The sequence below is a fragment of the Heliangelus exortis genome, chromosome 1 (assembly GCF_036169615.1).
Source record: "Heliangelus exortis chromosome 1, bHelExo1.hap1, whole genome shotgun sequence".
In the NCBI taxonomy this organism is placed as follows: Eukaryota; Metazoa; Chordata; class Aves; order Apodiformes; family Trochilidae; genus Heliangelus; species Heliangelus exortis.
This window is the reverse complement of record NC_092422.1, coordinates 99672551-99693093: the sequence shown is the minus strand read 5'-3', so window position 1 is coordinate 99693093 and position 20543 is coordinate 99672551. Positions and strand designations below refer to the sequence as shown.

Below are 20543 nucleotides of genomic sequence, written 5' to 3'. Positions count from 1 at the left end.
GCCTGTGCAGGATCATGGATAGGGTCAGATGTGGATCTGCAGCCAGGGAGGACCCCGTGTGAGAGGAGGTGACTGCTCCCGCAGCAGCCGTGACTCTGTGTGCAGCCCAGGCGGGAGCAGCCTGTGCCTGAGGGACTGCACCTGTGGGAGGGACTCATGTCCCAGGGGTTCCTGAAGGACTCTCCCGGGAGAGGGACCCCGCATTGGAGCAGGGGAAGAACGTGAGGAGTCCTCCCCCTGAGGAGGAAGGAGCAGCAGAAACTCCGTGTGGGGAACTGACCCTTAACCGTCACTCCCCATCCCCCTGTGCCACTGAGCAGCAGTGAAACAATTCAGGCCTGATAAGAAGGGAGAGGTGATGGGGGGGAAGGTATTAAGATCTGGTGCTAAGAGATTTTTTTTTTCCTCCTTGTAGGTTAAATTAGGGTTTTTTTCTTTCCCAAGTTGAACCTGTCTGGTTTTTGCCCGTTACTGTTGTTGGGGAATGCAAATCACCCTATCCTTGCCTTGATTCATGAGCCTTTGGGTGGACTTTTCCTCCTTGTCCTACAGTGGGGGTGGGAGGTGAGTGAGCAGAGGCATGGTTGATACCAGCTGGGCCTGAACTGTGACACACCTAGACTGTCTCTCACTGTCTCAAGACTTTTCCAGCAATGAATATGATACCATGGACTCTTTCTAGTGTTTCATTTTGTTTGGCTTTTTTTTTTTTTTTTTGTTGGTGGGGTTCTTTTGGGTTATTATTTTTTGTTTTCATTTTTTACTTTTTTTCCCTGGGATGAAAATGTACACCACAGAACTATCCTCTAGTGCATTCATGTGTGAAAGAGTAACACTTTAATATGGACCCTAATAACATCTGCAGTGTCAGAGCAACAACTTGGTATTAATGATAAATATGGCAATAACAAGTAGTCAGTAGAGAGACTGCAGAAACAGATTAAATTTGGGTCTTTCATTATGGTCTGTTTCTGCAGACAAGAACATCAGGGAAATGGGTACAATCAAGTAGTTAAAAATGCTTTAATCGTATTAACTTGTATCTGCAGCTAAATTGTAAGTGCAAAAAAACTACAATTAGTGTAAACTGCATGTCATATTTCAAAATCATGTTAATTTTATCTATCTGCACATATCCAAAGTGCTTTCTAGGGGCAGCACACAATCATAAATGCATCTATGTGCACATACACTGTGTGATGTGAGACAAGCAGAGTCCTATCTTACTTGCATTTTTCTTTTTTCTTTTCACAATTGTTTTAAGCAAAATACAATGGACTGAGGATTAGCAAGTATATTCTGGTTTTGATGTATATTGTGAAGTAAGTCCAGCTCAATTTGCTTGTGCTAGATTTTCAGATTCAAGGAAGAAAGAACTAGCAAAATGCTCATGTCTTCAGCAGTAAGGCATACATCTGTATTTCAGAGCATGTTTCTGGCAACTGAAGAAGTATTATCTCCCAACAGTAATTTAAAAATGTAGAACTATACATTTCCACACACTTGAAAGTAAAGTTACGTAGCTTCCCACAAGTCATGAATTTTCAGTCGTTCTTACTAATAAGCTGAGGTACATCAGATATTCTGGGAATTCTCAGTACAACCACAGAGTACTATTTTGACCTCAACAAGATGTATAAGTTAAACACTCAAAGAACTGTTGAAGTGCCACTTTACAAAAGTGCCACAGTCATCTAGTGAAAATCAAGTGTGATTTTCCCACCAACTTGCCATAGAAAAAAAACCACGCTGTAGATTTCCAGCCAAAGATGAATACACATTTCTCAGTGGATGCTTTCCCACAAACTCCTCAAAATTCAACTTGTTTTGTAACTCTGGAGATAAAATGAAATAGCAGAGAAGCACTTCCTGAGGGAAGCTCTTTCCTGCTGCCTCTGGAGACCCAGTACCATTTCCAAACCTAACCTGTGCTTCCCACTCACAGCCTTACTCTCAAATACCTCTCTAGGACACAACATGGATATAATTCCTAAAGACAGTGTCAGAACTGCCTGCCTCAGCTTCTGCATTTCCAGATTGATTGATTGCAACCTTACTGTTTTCAAAATTTTCACATGCTTTTTGTACTATCGCAGACCTTTGAACCAGGAAAAGAGGCCCAAGTTCTATCTATACAGTTAATTCATCTTAAAAGACATCTGACTTCTGATCCATCTCTAATGCAGAAGCAGCCAAACTTAACTGCTGGAGCACTTAGGGATATGCAGTCCCAGAACAGCCAGAATACAAGTGTGAGCTTGACTGTAAAGATCATGGATGGAATTAAGCTGCTGAAATTCCAAAGACAACTGATGCATCTCTTGGACAAACGTGGACCTATGCCTCAACCATATTGATGCCCAAAGCTTTAAAACATGCTTCCAATTTCAGCTGCATAGAACCAAATGCTAAAAGAAAATGGTAATTCTTCTTCATTATATAAGCTTATGGAAAGATAGAAAATTACTGAAGTGTTTCATTTTCAAGACATTCACAACAAAGAAGATGGCAGATATTTAGTTGACTTCTAAGAATTATTCAAATTATCAACATTATCAAAATTCTAAATATTATCAAAAGTTTTACTATTTTCATAAGACAAGAGCTTTACAACATTTTTACATGGAAAATAAATTGAGATTGTTTTTTTGTAATTTGAAGTCACATTAGAAGACCCTGGTACACTTAAAAACTTAATTCTTTCCACATTTATCAGTTTGATGGCCTTAGATTTTTTTTGCATTTGAGTGTATTTTTAATACATAAAGTTTTCTTGACTTTTGTTTACTCATGTCTTAACAATAATTATATAATCATTTATGTTAGGGAGTCTTGTTCTGAACACTACTATGTAGAACTAGCTCAGTTATGACATCACAGAAACCAAAGAAGTAACAGAGAGATGTCAACATTGCGATGACTTTTAAAAATCCCAGTCATGCATCTTGAAATTTTCCTTTGAGTAAAGTGTTTGAAAGAAAATAACCCCTCTGAAGATTCATCACCATAATTATACATCATTACCTCATCTCCCCAAAGGGCCTACCTCAATTCAAAATGGAAATAAACCCCCAAATACTAAATAGTTCTCTTTTATGTATTCTTTTCTCCAGCAAGAAGGAAAATTTCTGAAGATCTTTGAGGCCTTCCTCAGGATTACGGTTGAGACTGAGAGCAGTCCCTCAGCAGGAAGGGGATGCGTAAGGTGATAGCAAAAACGTTCTTACGTCTTTCTTCTGTCAATTTTTTCTCTGTTCTTATGGACATCCTCTATCCCTGGCTACATTGCCCTACACAGCAGATTGATCCTGTCCATACAAAAGGGAATGAGTTTGAGCAACAAGCACATTTCTCTTGAGATGATAAAATGACTCTGTCACTGTGGGGTAGATTACAAACTTGATCTACGTTTTAAAGAAGCAGGAAGACAAAGCAAAATGGACATTTTAAAGTCAATATTAATTCAAATCTCAAATCAAACATAGAAAGAACTGCAATGATAAAAATATTTCACAGTGTTTATCATAGATGTTGACTAACAGAAGCCTATTGTACACTATACAGTGACTTCCTAAAATGAAACCTACCTCCACGACCAAAATTGGCAAGATCATTGGGTCCACTAGTGCTGTTGTTTACTGGCAGACTTGTGGCAGGCCAAGAGTCTGCAAGCCAAGGATAACTGGGATCACTTGCATTCAACAGACCTGGTCGACTGAAGCAGAATAAGAGAAAAAGATATACATACAGATATACATATATATATTTAAAAAAATTAAAATATCTGTGAGAAAACTAGCAATTGAAGAGACCATATCACTGTTCTCCTAACACTGAAGGTAACAAACAGTTTAAGAGATTTTAATTTATTTTGAATTAAAATTCTGCAGCCTTTGATGATTTAAAGACCTTGAGCAGTTAATTAAGGATATATACAAATCAACTTTGTCAGTAGAAGTGGGACTAGGCACCCGTCGTGATTCTGCCAGAATCCAAATTAACTCTGTTGTCTGTGTGAAACAGGGGTTAGGCAGCACCAGCACGGGAACCTACACCAGGGCTGCATGATAAATTACCACCTCAAGGGAGCCATCACTCAAACTGATTGCTCCGTATCAGCCATTTCCAGGACTTTGGGCTACTATTTCTTCTTACTCTTGCATCCCAAATGCACGCCTGTCATCTACAGGCTAGTAACTCTTTCTTTGAGCACTCTTGGATGGTTTCGAGGCAAACAGGTTTGAGTAGGATTAATGGAAAGTCTGCAGCTATCTTTATCTGCCACTACTGCATGGCTTTTATATCCCTGTAATTCCCAGCTTTGAGAGCAGCATTAAACAGCAAGAAGGTACACTCAGGCCATAAGGCACCGTGTCTCTCTCACCCCAGGACAAACATCCAGAAATTTCGCAAGGCAGGTCGATTGTTTGCATTTGTATTTAACAGGAAAAAGAAATAATTTCCTGCAGATACCCCTTGCCCAAAATGAAAACAGAAAACCAACCCTAGTTCTGCACTTTTTCTAGGTTACTAATGCATTCTTGAAGTTGGAGCAACATCTCTGATCATTGTATGCTATAGACCCCTGCCTGGCACAATCCCTAAGAGAAACATCAGTTTCTATGGAAACGGCAATAAGAAGACCCAGCAGCTTTCTTGCCACATCTACTAGCTCTCATTAGGCCTAATCTCTTTTTGCTAAAATATTGATTAAATGGGAGATTGGAAGTTATTACCAGGGCCTAATTACAATCTCCATATTGGCAAAGGGAAAACAGATGAGGATATATGGGCCCGTTATCAGCTTTTATCAATTTCAATTGAGTAGCCAAAGTTGTGGAATCCAGTCCTACCAATCTACAGCCTATTCATCTTCCATGAATCATTTATTTTGTGATCGATTAAGTGTAATTGTTCACTCACAGCAATTTAAAGGGAGCCAATAAGGAGTCTTAAACAACAGCAACTTCATTTGCTAATGTCTAATTAATGCAATAAACATCTCAGTAACAAATGAACACATTCCTTTTGATATTTACTACTCATTTCTGCCAGGGCATCTGGGAGATATGAAACATCTGGGCTTGATTCCTCCGAAGTGCTCAACAGATCAGTCATTAAACCTTGTGGTAAGCTACTTAATTCCGCCTAGCATTTTCAGTCTTCCACGTGATCAGTTATTACCAACATGTATCACCTACAGCCTTTTTCAGATCCCTAATTTTAAAAATAAGCAGGACGGAAAGACCTTTATCCAAAGAAACATACCTTCCATTGCTCATTAGTCCTCCATCCCCTCTTTGGAAAGTGACTGCATTTTGGTTGGAAAAACAAAACAAACAAACATACACACACACACACAAATAAGACAGGGGAAAAATCAGTTAGGAATAATTAAAAGTAACAATTCAAACTGCTCAGTCTCTGAGATCGGAGGCCTCTTGGCATCATTGCATAGTACAGATAATATGAGAAAAAAATCAAAACTATCAGGTTTACAGCTTGTTTAGGATTTTACTACCCCTCACTGATTAGCATCACTTTGTAGCTTGCAAGGCAAACCAACCACCTGGGGAAATGCCCTGAATTTACCACAGGCCCCTTCATATGACTTTGCATCATAAGACAGTGCCATGTGATGAATTGTTTTCTTGGCATGCTTCTGCTTCAGTACATAATGACATTGCACCAGTGAGTTAATAACATCATGTCGTAATGCAGTAATATAATGTCACCACACAAATATGCCATTTCCCAGGACAAATACAGAGAGGTGGCAGCTCTACTAGAGCTGAAGGGATGAAAAAAACATACAGCAGCACTGTTTCCATTAAAAGTACACTATAAGAACCAGCAGCCAGACAAAAATGCATACATGCCAGTATCAGTGGGAAAAAACAAGTGTTTCCAGTCTTGTCATAGGGTATGCCAAGGATACATTCAGAGGCAGACAATTGCTTTTATGGCTCCATTCATGGCTGTTTGACAAAAGCCAGCCTATATCTTATCTATTTTATGACCAGGATTACATTGCAGGGTAATATAGGTAAACTCACATTACTGGAGGGATACTAATTGATAATATTTGATGCTCCTTTTACAAGCACTGGCAAATAGTTTGAACCAAGACCAACAGACTATCCTGCTTCTCAGTGGCAATTATTTCTTTTTAGGCATAGATAAGGAAGATGATCAACCTATATCAATGTCCTGGACACCTGCATCCTTACAAGTCCCTGACAAGATGAGGGTTTGAATTTTGGAGTGGAATGGAAGTGTCTGTGGCCAATTTATCTTAAAATAGGTCTTTGTTTGGAAATACTATTTACCTTGGTAAGATACAGATTCCTATCCTTAAATTATAGCTCCTAGAGTATTTGAAAGATTTTCCAGATATTATTCCAAACTACACTAATTCAAGATTAGGCTTTCTATTATATACCGTTATAATCAGACAAAATTACTACACTCAGTAGAAATGCTGTGAACATTAAAAAAACTGCAATGCCATAAAACCCCTGGGAAAATATTTCTGATACTATACAGAATCCTTGTCACTTTATTAACTCCTAGGATAATGTCACAGTCTACATTCAGCAAAAGGGACAAAACTGGCCCCTCTGGAAGCCCTGCGGGAAGAGTGCTTGGGTAGGGTGATTAATTACCCTTCACTGCAGAACAGACTAATATCAATATCAGAAAATCACTACAGTCATATGTCACATCAAAATGGTTAATAGCTGAATTTTGAAAGGATGTAATCAAACCAATTAATGAAAAGAAAATCAAAAAGCAAGTACGAGAAGTATTGAAGTCTGCTTTGAAAAACAAGACATGGTAAAGCATTGCAGCTAATTAATTTTAGAACCAATGCTACTTTAATTCACATTGTTTCTAACAGGCTGTCAAACGAATGCATCACTCATTGCTTAGAAGTGAGTAATCTGAAGTGCTGTGGGTATCATGTGTAAATATGAAAAGAGGTGGGTACTGCCTGGCTGTGTTTCAAAGTATGTTGGTCAAAAGTACATTAGATGCTGTTTCCTTTCATCCACTTCAAATTAAATGAGCCATTTCTCCAACTTTCTGTATTTGTAAAAGGGACTGGACATATGGAAAATGAGAAACAAAGGCATGTTCAGTAAGAACCCTTATAAAGAAAGCTTACAGATTTAAGGTAATTCTAGTAAAACACATTTCCTGAAAACTTCTTAGGATTAGTAGTCTTGTTTAGACTATTGTCGACCACAAATAATTTTAAAGTATTAAAGTGCCAACATTTAGTCGGAGAATTTAACTATACATGTCATATGGAATAAAATAAAATTCAATACTTGTGGTCTTCAAAATACTAATATAATATCCATTGTGTATCTTCATAAAGCAAAGCTAAAATGGGGACCTAGTAGGAGACTGCAGAAATGTTTTCCAGACACATTTTATTTTCCATGTAGTGAGGTATGGAAAAAACCTTCAAGGCATGCTGTGAGAGACATATCAAGAAGCTTATGAGCTTATTGAGAAGAGACAGTTATCAGACCATTTACTCTTTTTTTCTTTTTCTGTGTATCCTGATGGTAGTAACTGTTTCCTTATCTTATACCCTCCCAATAAAAACACTGTTTTTAGAAGCAAGGTTCAGTTTAGTTTATTAAAATAGAACTTGTCTTGCAGTGACATTATTTTTCCTGAGGAAGATGTGCTTGGCTTATGTGACGTGTATGAAACTGAGATGGAACACAAGTTCTTTCATTTACCCTTCACCCTGTCTACCAGTGAATGGGTGGTTATAACCTTCACGAGAAAATAAACAAGAAAGTGCTTTAATTAATATTCTTGGTGGAACAAGGTTTGGAATATCAACTAAGAAAGTCAAAATTCCTTTTGAAGTGTGAATGCATCGTCTGGAAAAAATCATATTCCTGGTGTCATCCATAACTGGGCTACCAGAGGCTGCATAGTGAAGGCACCTTCCTTTAAGCATCAGTATTGTTGAAAGGAAAGACAGCTAACAACAGAAGATATGGTCAGGCTGCCAACACAAGCACACGTGTGTTTTGTCAGCAATTTTTCCTGCAGTTTGATTCCTGCAATTACAAAACAAGTCTAAATGCCTGAATAGGAGCATACTTAATGCAATGCAGGCTTGTAGATGTCACTGCAAAAAGAAAACACAGAGACAGCTGGCTTTATTCATCCTGTCTCCACTTCAAAAAGAAGCAAAGCAGTTTCAAGGGGCAATGTAAGAGGAGGAAGCAAAGTATGTCCCTATCACTGACCCACCCATCTCCCTCGCTTTTTATCACTGAGGAAGCAAAAAAGCTCTTTCAGCACTCTTTGCACCTGATATATGTTCTTAGAAAGGCTGAAGACCTGTGGGGATGAGATTGGTTTTCAAAAGATGAAAAAATAACCTCTGCATAGAGAGACTTTGAAGGAATCCCAACCAGCTTATACTTCAAGGACTATAAAAATGCAGAAATATAATCCAAAGTGCATTTAAAATGCATAAATATTTAAGGAACTTATATTGCATACATTTGTATGAAGAACAGCATATGTTAAGGAGCTTTTCACATACTTTTTATTAAATATATAAGGAGGCACCCAAACCATTTACTAATGGTTTGACAAGGTTAAACTTAATCTTCATGCCTGCTAGAATTGGAAAAATATGAATGTATAGTAAGTTGACATTCCGAGGCAAGACAGCTTTAGAAAGCTTTCTGTATGCCTATCTCTAGTAGGCCACATTTTCCTACTGCAAATGAAAACTTTAATGTTGCTAGCCAAGTCTCATTCCTTTTTCTGATAAGCTGTTCCTCAAATATGAATGTAGATTAATCCTCTTTTAATAAGTATTAACTCAGAACAGATAATCAGCACAGAAAAATTCCATCAAATCTTCTGTCTACCTCTGGATGATTCTGTCAAATAATTTATCCTCATTTAACAGTTTCAGGAGTTGCACATAAAATGTGCAGCATTCCACAATTCTCCATTTTTTAATTTGGTTTTGTTTACTCAGTTTCATGAAATCTTTAATCCCAAGGACCACTAGTCACTAAATAAGCTTACCTACTCATAAGTGAAACTACATATTTACTTTCTTTGCATGACTGATGGCCTAGACACTTGAAAATACCTAAGTATTTAAGTGAGTGGGTACTGGCACAACAATGAGTTTGAGAGAACAGGGAAGATTAGCAAACAAATGCAATTTCTCCTATTTCTACAAATGGATCCCATGCCTTTGTTATGTAAGTCGTTATATCAAAATGTGAAGAGAGAATTGCAATTTCCATCAAATAAAACAAATTCTGTTCTGTCATTGTAATTTCAAAATTAAACGATTCTAATTTACAAGAACTGGTCAGATATCTCTTGTGTGAAATCTATCTCGTATCATGTGGAAACCCAAACCACATTTTTATATCCAAGCAATATAAGTAAATAATAAGGATAAAAATACAAAAAAGCCCAGTGCAGCAGTACTTAGCTTTTACAGAAATTCACAACAGTAGGAACAATCCATCTTTTATATCACAGAACAAGTCACTGAAAAGAGGTAACGTTTGCATTTAGTGTCTCTGTACCAGTTTGGTTTTGCTGATACTATGTTATGGCCCCAAAAGCCATACTTGTACAGCTACACATGATGACACTATTACATATCAGTAGTAATCTAACAAACATACATGAACATCATATGTTTTATAGTACTGATATTACCAAGAATCAAGGCCTGGTGAGTCATGATGGGGGAAAGGGAAGGGGAGGAATAGTGATGTAGAGAATTGTGGCTCAGTAATCACTGGAAGCAGTTTTTCTGAAAATAAGTAAAAATATTTAGCTATGATTTTCAATGTCACTTTATTTGTGACCATTGGAGTGATCAATTAGTGCTCAAGAAAATATTCACAAAGACAGAAAGCTTAATGAATTTAACTAAATCAATTATTCTTCTCTGATGTAAATCTTTACCACATGTGACATTTGCTGTTTGCTCTTCTCCTACTCAGTGTTACAGTAGTTTAGTCACACAGTAGAAATTATACCTGTTAAGAGGCTATTAACAGACTACTAATAACAAATATCCCCAGTCAACAATCCATAATCTGAAAATTACCAAAAGAACATTTTTAGCAAGTCACTATACAGTTGCAGAATGCAGACTTCTAAACAACTATTTTTAGAGGTTTAAGTTCCATACACATGCAAATACAATAGAAGAAAAACAAAAGAGAAATATTTTAATCAGAAATCACAGAAGAAAATAGTATTCTGTTTTGTGTCTGAGACTGAGCAAGTATATGAATGTTCCATTAATACATTCAGTTTTCTTTATTACAGTCAAATCTGTTTGTTCTGCAACTTTCTAAAGGAAAAATTCAAAGCAGGTGTCTAAACAAAGAGTATGCACCTTCTAAAATCTGAATATATTAGGATACATTCATTTTAGTAAAACTTCATTGATAGCTGTCTCTAATGAGATTCTGAAAGCTACATACCACTGTCTAAATATTTAGATCTGAAACCAGACTTCTTATGAATCATAACTTTGAAGGGAACAACAAAGTTTTGAGTGTCATCAAACCCCTGTAAGCAAAAATATGTTTATCTAAATGATACTACCGATGACAAATTCAAATATTAGAGAACTAAAATTCTAAATTAGGGAATTCTCGGTAGAAATATATGAAACCATGGACTATGTTCTTTCATAAGAGCTTTTTTTTTTTTAATTACTGTACTTTTTTTTTATTTGACTACTGTAGGTCTTCACTGCCTCCAGAAATTACTATGTCAGCAAACAGAACCATGTGCTGTTATAGTTCTATAAAGTCCATGAGATGTAAAAACTATTTTTTAAAAAAAGCAAATTTTTAGCAGTGCCTTTGACCTATCCTATTTGAGCAGCACATGTGGCCCAAGTGCACTGAAATATGCACAGTCAGGGGCGGCTCCAGGACAACCCTGTCTCATACCAATTTAAGTTCTAAAGGCTATAGAAAGAATTCAGCACAGTTGCAAACAGCTGACAGTGGCATAATTACAGGAACCAGATGCAAAGATGCATTATTTAATTTTTGGAAAAAATCGTATGTTGCGTCTCAAAGAAAAGCAAATAAAGCCTTTATAGTAGGATGTGTTGTGTCACAACCTTAAAGGAACACTCTTGCCTGAAAGTCAGAGGAGCAATTCCTGAGCCCCTAGAGCTTCTCCACAAGGATACTTCTCCCTCACAGTGTCACAGACCCCTGTGACAGACAACAGCACCTTCCCTCGTATGTCTTAACACTCATCTGCTCCTTGCTGCTACGCTGAGCACTCAAACTGTGGCAAGAAACAAGAGCAAGAAAGCAGCTACCTGAGCATAAGGACTGGTTCAGCAGTGCAGAAGGAAGAGTGGTCTCTGTCACATGAATAGCAGAGGGGACAGAAGAAGAGACAGCTTTGGTAAGTGCAACTGAGGGACTGAGCTACATGCAAAAAACTTTACAGATTTCTGCTGAAAAATGCTGATATTTGTCAGCCTTTTACCCCCGGACACTGAAGTATAAATACTCACGAGTTTTTTTAGTCTTGAGCTTCGTTACAAGCCCAGAAGTCAAATATTTGTATTAATTATTAGAATTAATTGTATACTCTGCATATCCTGGCTATCCATGTGTTGACTAAGATGTTTGCAGCCTTCCCTTTCAGCTGCACTTTGTTTATTTTTCACATATTTTTGGTCATGCTTATGATAAAGGTGTACTGTAAGCTATGTCTGTTAAAATTAGGATATCAGTCTTGAAACGGGTAAGCAGAAACAAAGCAAATGCTTCCATTTCACTGCTGTGAAGGCAGTGCATGCATAGGTTAACCACTAAATTGCTTGCAGAGCTCAACACCTTGAGGTTAAGGCAGTTGTGGAAGGCAACTAGCAGCTGAAGTGAAAGAAAATTCCCTTTCTCCAGTTAGATCTCCAGAATGATTGAGATATAATTTTATGAGCTTTAAAATCAAAATCGAGTCATATATGACTAATGCTTGTTTATGTCAAATTAGTTCAAGCATCTTCCCCTGCAAAGTACTTTTAAACTGCATTATTTCAAGGAGTTAGATGAGTAAGTATGCAGAATTACAATGACAGAGACCTTAATGGTGGTAGATTTTTATGTTCCTCTGGAATCACTAGGAGAATGAATGCTACAATTTCATCACAGGTAGGCAGCAGAAGTATTTCTCCTTGCATTTGGTTTTAATTCTGCATACCTCACACGTTTATAAACACTGAGCTAATGTTTGCAATGATGTGTTGATGAGGTAAGAGACAGACTAATGGACAGTACCTGCAGGGGTGAAGGTGAAGGACTGAACTGCAAAACAAGAAAGCAAACACATTGTGAGTTACACACCCTGATAACAAGCTATAAGTGCAGGGCACGAGTTTCCTCTGGAATTTATTCAGTTGTGCTTGAATTTCATAAACAGGACGTAACAGTTGAGCTTAAAGCACTAACCAGCCAGCAGCCAATGAGAAATGATAGTTGGAAGGTGAGCAGTGAATTTTGACATTCACATTTAAAAACTTTTTGTGTGGACATGCTGTTCTCCAAATTGCAAATGTGAGGATGAATTTTGAAGTATGATCTGTTACGAACTTTAGTTGCTGAATGCACACACTATTTAATAATTCTGATAATGGGACTTCTGAGTCATGATGCAATGTTCACATCACACTTAGATGCAGCAAAAACCATGAGAAGGGATGAGTTTGCAGGAGCCACACTGTTTATAATCACTATTACAATTATTTACAGCTATGCATTTTAAATTACAAAAGACTGCGCTCAATCTCTCCCCCACCTCCTCAACATGCCATCTCAGATCCAGGGCTAATAATTTGGCTTTTAAAAAATAATAGTCTTAGTGTGTATCTCAAGTTTGGACTGTTTCCAAAGAGGAGTAACAGCACAGCTGTCTCCTAATATAAAAAATCTTGGTATTTCATATAAACATATGTGTAGGTGTTTGTGATATATATATATGAATTTCTCAATTAACACCACCCCACCTCTCAAAGAGTAAAAGTCATTGCTGTTAAAAAAAGAAAAACCTCAGCAAAAAGCATATGAATGATACAGGCCATGTTGTGATGCAAGGTGAGGTTCCACAGAAACCAAGACAGTCTAAGAGCCATGGAAAGTGTCTCTCCTCCCTCTGATTTCACTGCTCATTTCATTTCTTTTTGGATTGGCTCCTTTCACTAAACCAGTGGAAAACTAATCCATCGGGAAGGACTGAAAACCAGCATAGAATAATTTCCTTCTGGTTTAGTGAGCCCAGTCAGGACATTGAGGAGCCTGACAACATCTGACATCAAGGTGAGGAGGCCTAGGACTTTTTGGCTGAGAGCAGGGAACAGACATTGGGTTTTGGCAAGTTTTTAGAGATGCTCAAAGACTTAGGGAACCCATGTCCTTGGGTTTGCATGTTATAACTCATAAATAAAAAGAGTACTAGTGTAACTTTAGTGTGATAAAATGTCAATATTAAATATGTTGTGTTCTCTGCTGTGCAGACCTTCATCAGAAAGGTAACATTTTCTCTTTTTAGATTTTAATAAGCACTATAAAAGAACCTACCCCAATATTTGAAGAACAACTTTTTTGCATTTAATTAGGATTTAGAATGACCCATTTTATGGCAATTCACCAGACTTACTAAAAAATCTGTAAGAATCTTGAAGCACAAAATAATACACAGAAAAAACAGGTTGGAAGAGAAAGAAAACATTTTCACTTGGCAAATGCATTTATTTTTCCAAATGTAGTGTTCAAAATCTAATTTGTAACTTGAGCAACGCACTTGGTGCAAGAGGGAAGGGATCACATTGTGAGGACGTTTCAAGGTGTTCAAGCTCCAAGCCAAGACTTTTAATTGCTTTTACCAAAGGAAAATTTTGAACACATTTCTCTCTAATGCATCACTTTCTTCTCCAGCTACAGGTACAGTCACTGATTAAGTACCTCCATTCATTTCCCATGTACATTACTTCAAAGACATGCAAATGCATGGGAAAGAAGACAAAGACCAAATATTCTTTCTAACCTTCCTTGTGTGGTTCTAGTCTAATTCACATTTGAATACATATATGGAGCCGGACTGCTAACAGAGTGCCTTCTCAGCAAGGAGCAAGAGGTACAGTTAATCCTCTTTGTACTTTTTATGCTAGATGTGCTGGAGATGTAAAAATAAAGACTGTCTTATGATAATGATGAAATGTGGTACCGAGCAATGCATTTAAAGCTTCTCATACAACCAGCATTTTCACAGCATACATTTAAGCAAGAATACAAAATTCACCCAGGCCACCTCCGTTGAAAGTTCAACATCTTGTTTTTTAAGCAGGCTTAACACCACCTGTTCTTCTCACGATAGAACCTGATGAGATGGTAACAAATAATTACTGTTCTTACCAGCATAATTGCTGAGCCCCTTCCTCTTCTTTCTGCGCCAGTACAGCCAGATGCTGAAACCCATCAGAATTACCCAACAGGCACCACCGATGCCAGCTATGAAGGCAGGCTGTTTGACAACATCAGTGATTTGTTCAGTTATGCTGTTGTTATTTTCAGTGATAACAACTTCGTTACGACCTCCTGCACAAAAGAAATTTGACAGAACCACAGAAAAATGTTATTATGGATTCTATTAAAAAACAAGTAACGAACCTCGAAAGAATTATCTGGTGTAGTTGAGCTTTAATTAATATAATGCACGGCTGAAAAACAATATTTCTAGAAAGGAAATCCATAATCCACAGCAATTTTGCAAACACAAATTTGAAAAGATAGCTCTACTGCGCCCACCCAAATCATCTAACAGATGACAACTAAGTGCCTTTATTTTACAATATACATGTTTGTTGTTTTGGGGCTTTTTTTACATAATTATAGACAGAACACAACGATGAGGAAGTGGATCACAGGAAACCAATAATAATAATTAAAAAACACCTCTAAAAGGGAACTTTTCTAAAAGGTAAAACTTGGTGTCTGGCTTGAAAACAAATGTTCACAAAAATGTCAGTGGAAATTCTGCAAATAGTAAAGCATATGATTCTAGGGCCAACCACTTTTCTACTTCAAGCCTTCAAGATTAGTTTTAAAATTAGTAAATGCATAACGTACTCTTCTGCAAAAAATATGAATATCGATTATATGCACTTTTGATATAAACCATCCACATCTGCAGTTCTGAATTTGGTGAAAGAATTATCCATGATTTCTGGGAAAAACCTTTATATAGCTCAGTCCTCAAAATATTTATGCAGTGTTATCAGATGCTTGTACGCTCGCTGAAGAGCTGCAAGGATAGCTGCTCTACTGAGACAAAAAAGATGCAAATACTATGATTCTCAATTATGAGAGTCTATTGCACACATGTTAAAAATAGCAGAATATGGCAATAAAACACTGAAATGGTCATTCAGAGGAAATTATTAAAATTATTGTAGCGTTATGGCTTGCTGTGAAAATGTAGGCATTCCTCTTCTATAATTCAGCAACTGATAAATTTACCACTCACTTCTTTGCTCAGAACAGCCCCTGTGCCAGCACACTGGCTTCAGCATAAAGCAAGCAAACAAGGTCATCGGCTGAAGCAGATGGAAGAAGCCTGACACTGCCAGATTTATTTCCATGGCCACCTCTTTGCAGAAGACCCACAGTTTGCACCAGTCAAGCTGCAAATTAGGATCCCTCCAGAGGGGCAGTGGGGCTGAGCATGCCTGCCCGGCCCCAGCCTGCAGCCTTCTGCAGGGCCCAGCTCTGCCCCAGCAGCAATGCAGCCTCAGGACCTTTGCTGTGTTCAGAACTGGACCAAGTTTCTCAGGAAGAGATGGGATGCGCTGCACTGAACTGCTATCACACTGTTAATGATCCTGGTGATTTTATTAAGCTTTCTCTCTTTCAGCACAATGTCAATATTTGGTAATGATGACCCTCTGGCTTTTGTAAATAGACTGTTGAAATGCTGCTAGAGGCTGGCTTGCTTTCAGGAGTTCTGTGCAAGAGACAAAACCAGCTTTCCACAAACAAAATAGGTCCCAGAGAAGGCTGCTGACAGACTACATCTCCTAATGAATAAAAAGGCAGTCACAGTAGTGGTATCATGTACCAGTCTATACTGGCCATCTGGGAAGCTTTACTAGCATCAGGGCCTGGTGGCTGCAGCTATCTTTTTCCATACTTCCTTATTTTGCCTTGCTGCTGCCAAAGGCTTGATGGTCTCCAGTCCTGCTTGCAGTAAGTGAGAAGAAAACTCAAATGAGCACCTGTGACAAGGAAAAGAAGGAAGGCAGCATTGGCTCCCTTATCAGATTTTCTCCTTTTTTCTTTTCTGAACATGGAGCCAATCCATAGGTGCACCCCATTGCTGAAAGAGGAAGTGCTAAGAGTAAAACTAATAGAAAGAGGCACTCTAATGCGTGTTCTTCCAAGCACACAATTGATTTTCAAGTAGAAATCAGCATGGGATTTGATGTTGCTTTAATTGCCATTAGCTTTCAGTTAATTTCTGTGCCCTTTGGAGGTGAAGTAAAAGCAGCAGCGCAGTGAAAAAAGCAGGTAATATCAGCACTGCTTCAGAGGCAGCCACACTACCACGGAGAAGAGAAGGTAAGGAAGCCACTTCAAAGACATCAGCTTCAGGACAGGACAGTCCTGGACACAAGAAAACACCCAACTACTTTCTGCTAAAGCCTCCAAAAAGACTGAAGATCTGTTTTTCTTCTCCAAGGTCAGAAACCAATCTTTTGAGAATGGAAGATGTGAGAGGAAACTGCAGAGAGCCTGAGGGAAGCCTGTAGTAGACTTAACACTCTCCATCTCTCTTCTAGGGAAAGATGCAATCTGTCTCCAAATTATTTTCTGAAGCTGGCAGTCTAGCTGTTTACTCTTACCCTTCAGTGCCTAGCAATTACAACTGCAAAAGTAATAACTCATTTAAATGTCAAAATAACATATGCTTTGTGAATTTGGTGACTGAAAATTAAAGTGGATAGAGATGAAGGTCACCCACAGAAGTGTGATAGAATTAATATAATTGTTGGGGGTTGGAGAAACAAACAGAATTAATTTTGTGTTTCTTTATCTAGCATTTAAGCAGAAGTAATAAATATGTCATCCACGGTACCAGTGTACTATTTCATATACTGCAGGTGTTTCTGTAACAATGCTGTCAGTTCAACTAATTAGAACATAGACAAGGGAAGTGTGTGACCTGTAACGGTCCATTGTTCCTGAAGACAAAAACATAATGAAATATAATGTCTTCCTCCCATTGGAGAGTAATGAAGAACAAAACTAATTTGTTGGACCAAAAATTAATTAGACACATCAGATTCGATTGTACCTATTACTGTGAAAGTTTGCAGCTGTTCCTCATATTATTATGGCAATGATAGAATGTGAGAGTGAACAGGCAAACTGATGAAGAAAAGCAATAGATATACCATTAACCAATATTGCTGCTACCCCAGTTATATTTCTGGTTTTACAATTGAATTTTTTAGCATATCAATAATGATTATAAAAATTTTATTCTTGATTCTCTTTGAGTCTTCCATAATTTTTTTCAAGGGACTGCTTGAAGTATAAGCCCAGGATTTCTGTAACAGTGACACAACTTCTATCTAAAGAAATAATACACTTCCAACTGCTGCATATTCTCCTTGTTTTACTTTCTGGATTGTCATGGGTTTGTTATCTAGAACTGGCCTGTGAAGTCAGTAGTTGATTATCTCCCATGAAAATGAGTTATTTTCACAAAAATAAACACAAAACAACCTAACTTCTCCTTAGAACATATTCTATACTTAAGAATAACATATTATTTCTTTTTTTACACTGGACTCTGTATTTGATGACAATGAAAATCACACTGTTCAGCAACAAATCTTAACTTTTTTGCATCACTGACCTGCTCTGTCCACAATCAGGATTTCTGCAGTTGTTTCCTTCTGTGTGCAGGATGTTAAATATTACAGCTAAGCACCAGGCCATATAGGACTCCATTATAATACAATCACTCATTAATGTTTTCCCATTCGTGATGATATTTTCAGGTTTATTCATTAGCTCATCTTAATCCACATAATTATTTATTTTTAAACTCACCTAAAAATTACTTTTCTTATTTTATGTTCTTGATTCTCAGCCAAATATCAAGTGGTACCAACTCAAATTTTCCAGAAAAATTATCACTTAAACACCATGACCTTAACCACTTTATAGTCTGAGAAGTAACTACCAGCAATTCATAAGCAATAGAAAAATGGGACCTAAAGCAAAAGGGGATACAGACCATACAACCAGTAACCACATTCAACTGTGGCCTCTAAAAAGGGAAAACAGAAATAAGAACAGAAGCACAACATAAACAGAAAAGAGTCTCCTTTACTTTTCATGCAAAGGACCAAAGGACTCTTAAATGTCAGAAGATGCCACCAGACAGACTTTCTGAAGCAGAAATTCCGACCGAGATCATTTAAGGTACAGATCACTGTAAGTTTAATGAGGCAAAATTAACTCTGTGAATGCCAAATAGCTTCTCCCCTTCTTTCACACTTTATTTTCATCCTAAATTTTCTCTCCTCCTTCCTGCAACAATACAGATCTTCCCACATTTAACCCTTGATCATACTAGTAATTTTCTGTAAGAAACAAGTCAGGGTGAAGGGCTGTACCCAGATGTGGGGCTAAGAGTTCTGGGAATCATCCAGCAAAACACTTTGGTGCAAGTTTAACTTAAAATATGTTAAGTGATACAAGACTACTCAAGTGCTTAAAATGCAGCACACTTAAGTGTCTTGCTGGAACAAGCCCAGGGTGTTCCATGCCTAACTATGGACCATGGAATCCTTAGGAAAACAAGAAAAAAAAAAATCTTTCTGAAAGCAAATGCAATGACAGATTAGTTTCAAAACATCAGTTATTTTACACAGTGGTCAGAAATTCAGGTCTATCAGATGACATTTTTCTTATATTTTCAAAAATCAATTTTTTACTTTCAGTTCTAGAAAACTTTTTTCCCCTCTTCTCTTTGGTGCTTCTGTGGCTGCCTTTTTCTAACACCAGTGCTATCTTCAACTCCACTCTTATATTGACTTGTCCAGAGACAATTTCTGTTTTGAAGCATAGGGAATCTTAATATCATTAAATATGAAAGCATTGCTTAGAGGATGGCCTTTTCTCAAAGTCTACACATAGCAGATTAGTCCACGTTTGGGTCATTGTGTTGACAACATTTTCTAGAAAGGAAAGACTTAAAAACAAAGAAGGACCCACAAAAAAAAACCCAAAAATTCATTTAAGCAATAACAAAATTAGGTTATAGAGATAAAAACAACAAAATTCCTGTATTGTGCATTCACAAACTGCTCTGCTCAGCTCAATTCAGTTTTATTGAATATGGTTATTTCTCCTGTTCTTACCCTTCCTATATTATTCCTACCTTTATATTTTATACTTGAAGAGAATTTCAGAAGAATCAGAATCTGCGTTTCCCTCAGGTCAAGAAATTAATTCAGCATGGAAACCACTACTAAGGAACAGTCATTTCAAAGGCAGGGATGATACTACCTTTGCTCTCTATTTGGAGTAGAAGCCACTTATTTTTTGACAGAGGTAGCTGGTCTGCTTGGGATACCTGAGAAAAAGGTATCAGAAAACCAACAGCAAATAATGCCTTGGGCACCAATGGTACACGTAAGGCAATATTACAGTCATCTGAACAGAAGGAAAAGGGAGCTTTAGCTGTTAGTTCCATAAATCCACCAACTCGCAGAAGTGGTAAATTAATTTTAAAAAAAAATTGAATCAGTTTCACTAGATAATGTGTTTTCTCATATGTCTTGAGAACATAATTCCCTCCATTGGCTATGAGAACTCTGCACAAAGAGAAGATGTAATGTCAGCAGGCAGAGGGATGTTAAAAGCTAACTAACCAGCTCCATTCAAATCTCATCTTTTGCTCCATGGACTTTTATGTTCCCAGAATTGATTAATGAAAGCATTTCTGAAAGTCGAAACAGGCAAAACAAAACAACCACTTACCAATTATTATGGGCTGGGGCTCACTTTTTACTCCCACACCTGCACTGGTGCTTGCAGCAACTTCCACACGATACTGAATACCTGGATATAGGCCACCTATTACTACAGATCGAATGGCTGCATCTACTGTTTTGTTGATATGAAAGCGAGTCTCATTACCCAGGCACCAGATCTGGGACAAGAAGTGACAGGTTAAAAAATGCAAAATTCTTCATAGTCATAAATAAAGGCAAATAGATATGACATATCAAGGTACTGACTGACAACGGATTAATTTGGACTTCTTAACAACCTTAACATCCAGGAGTAGGGGGAATTGGGATGATTTATTTTAGTAGGTTTTCCCAGACTAGCATAGGACCAAGCCAGCTGCAAAGACTGCTTGCAATTACTTGTCTGGACCCTGGGTCTCTGTGGGGTGCAACTTCTGTGGTT

General features: G+C 37.6%; 1 protein-coding gene across 17 annotated transcripts in view; it reads right to left on the bottom strand.

The window, feature by feature from the left end:
• ROBO2 (roundabout guidance receptor 2) overlaps positions 1–20543 on the bottom strand; it is a 456391-nt gene that overhangs the window by 44086 nt on the left and 391762 nt on the right. For all 17 annotated transcript variants that reach the window (XM_071755874.1, XM_071755885.1, XM_071755823.1 and 14 more), the window contains 4 exons: positions 20109–20280; positions 14469–14651; positions 5269–5311; positions 3588–3715 (listed from right to left, as the gene is read on the bottom strand). In XM_071755874.1, coding sequence (XP_071611975.1) covers positions 3588–3715; positions 5269–5311; positions 14469–14651; positions 20109–20280 — 526 coding nt within the window. The remainder of the gene's footprint in view (positions 1–3587; positions 3716–5268; positions 5312–14468; positions 14652–20108; positions 20281–20543) is intronic.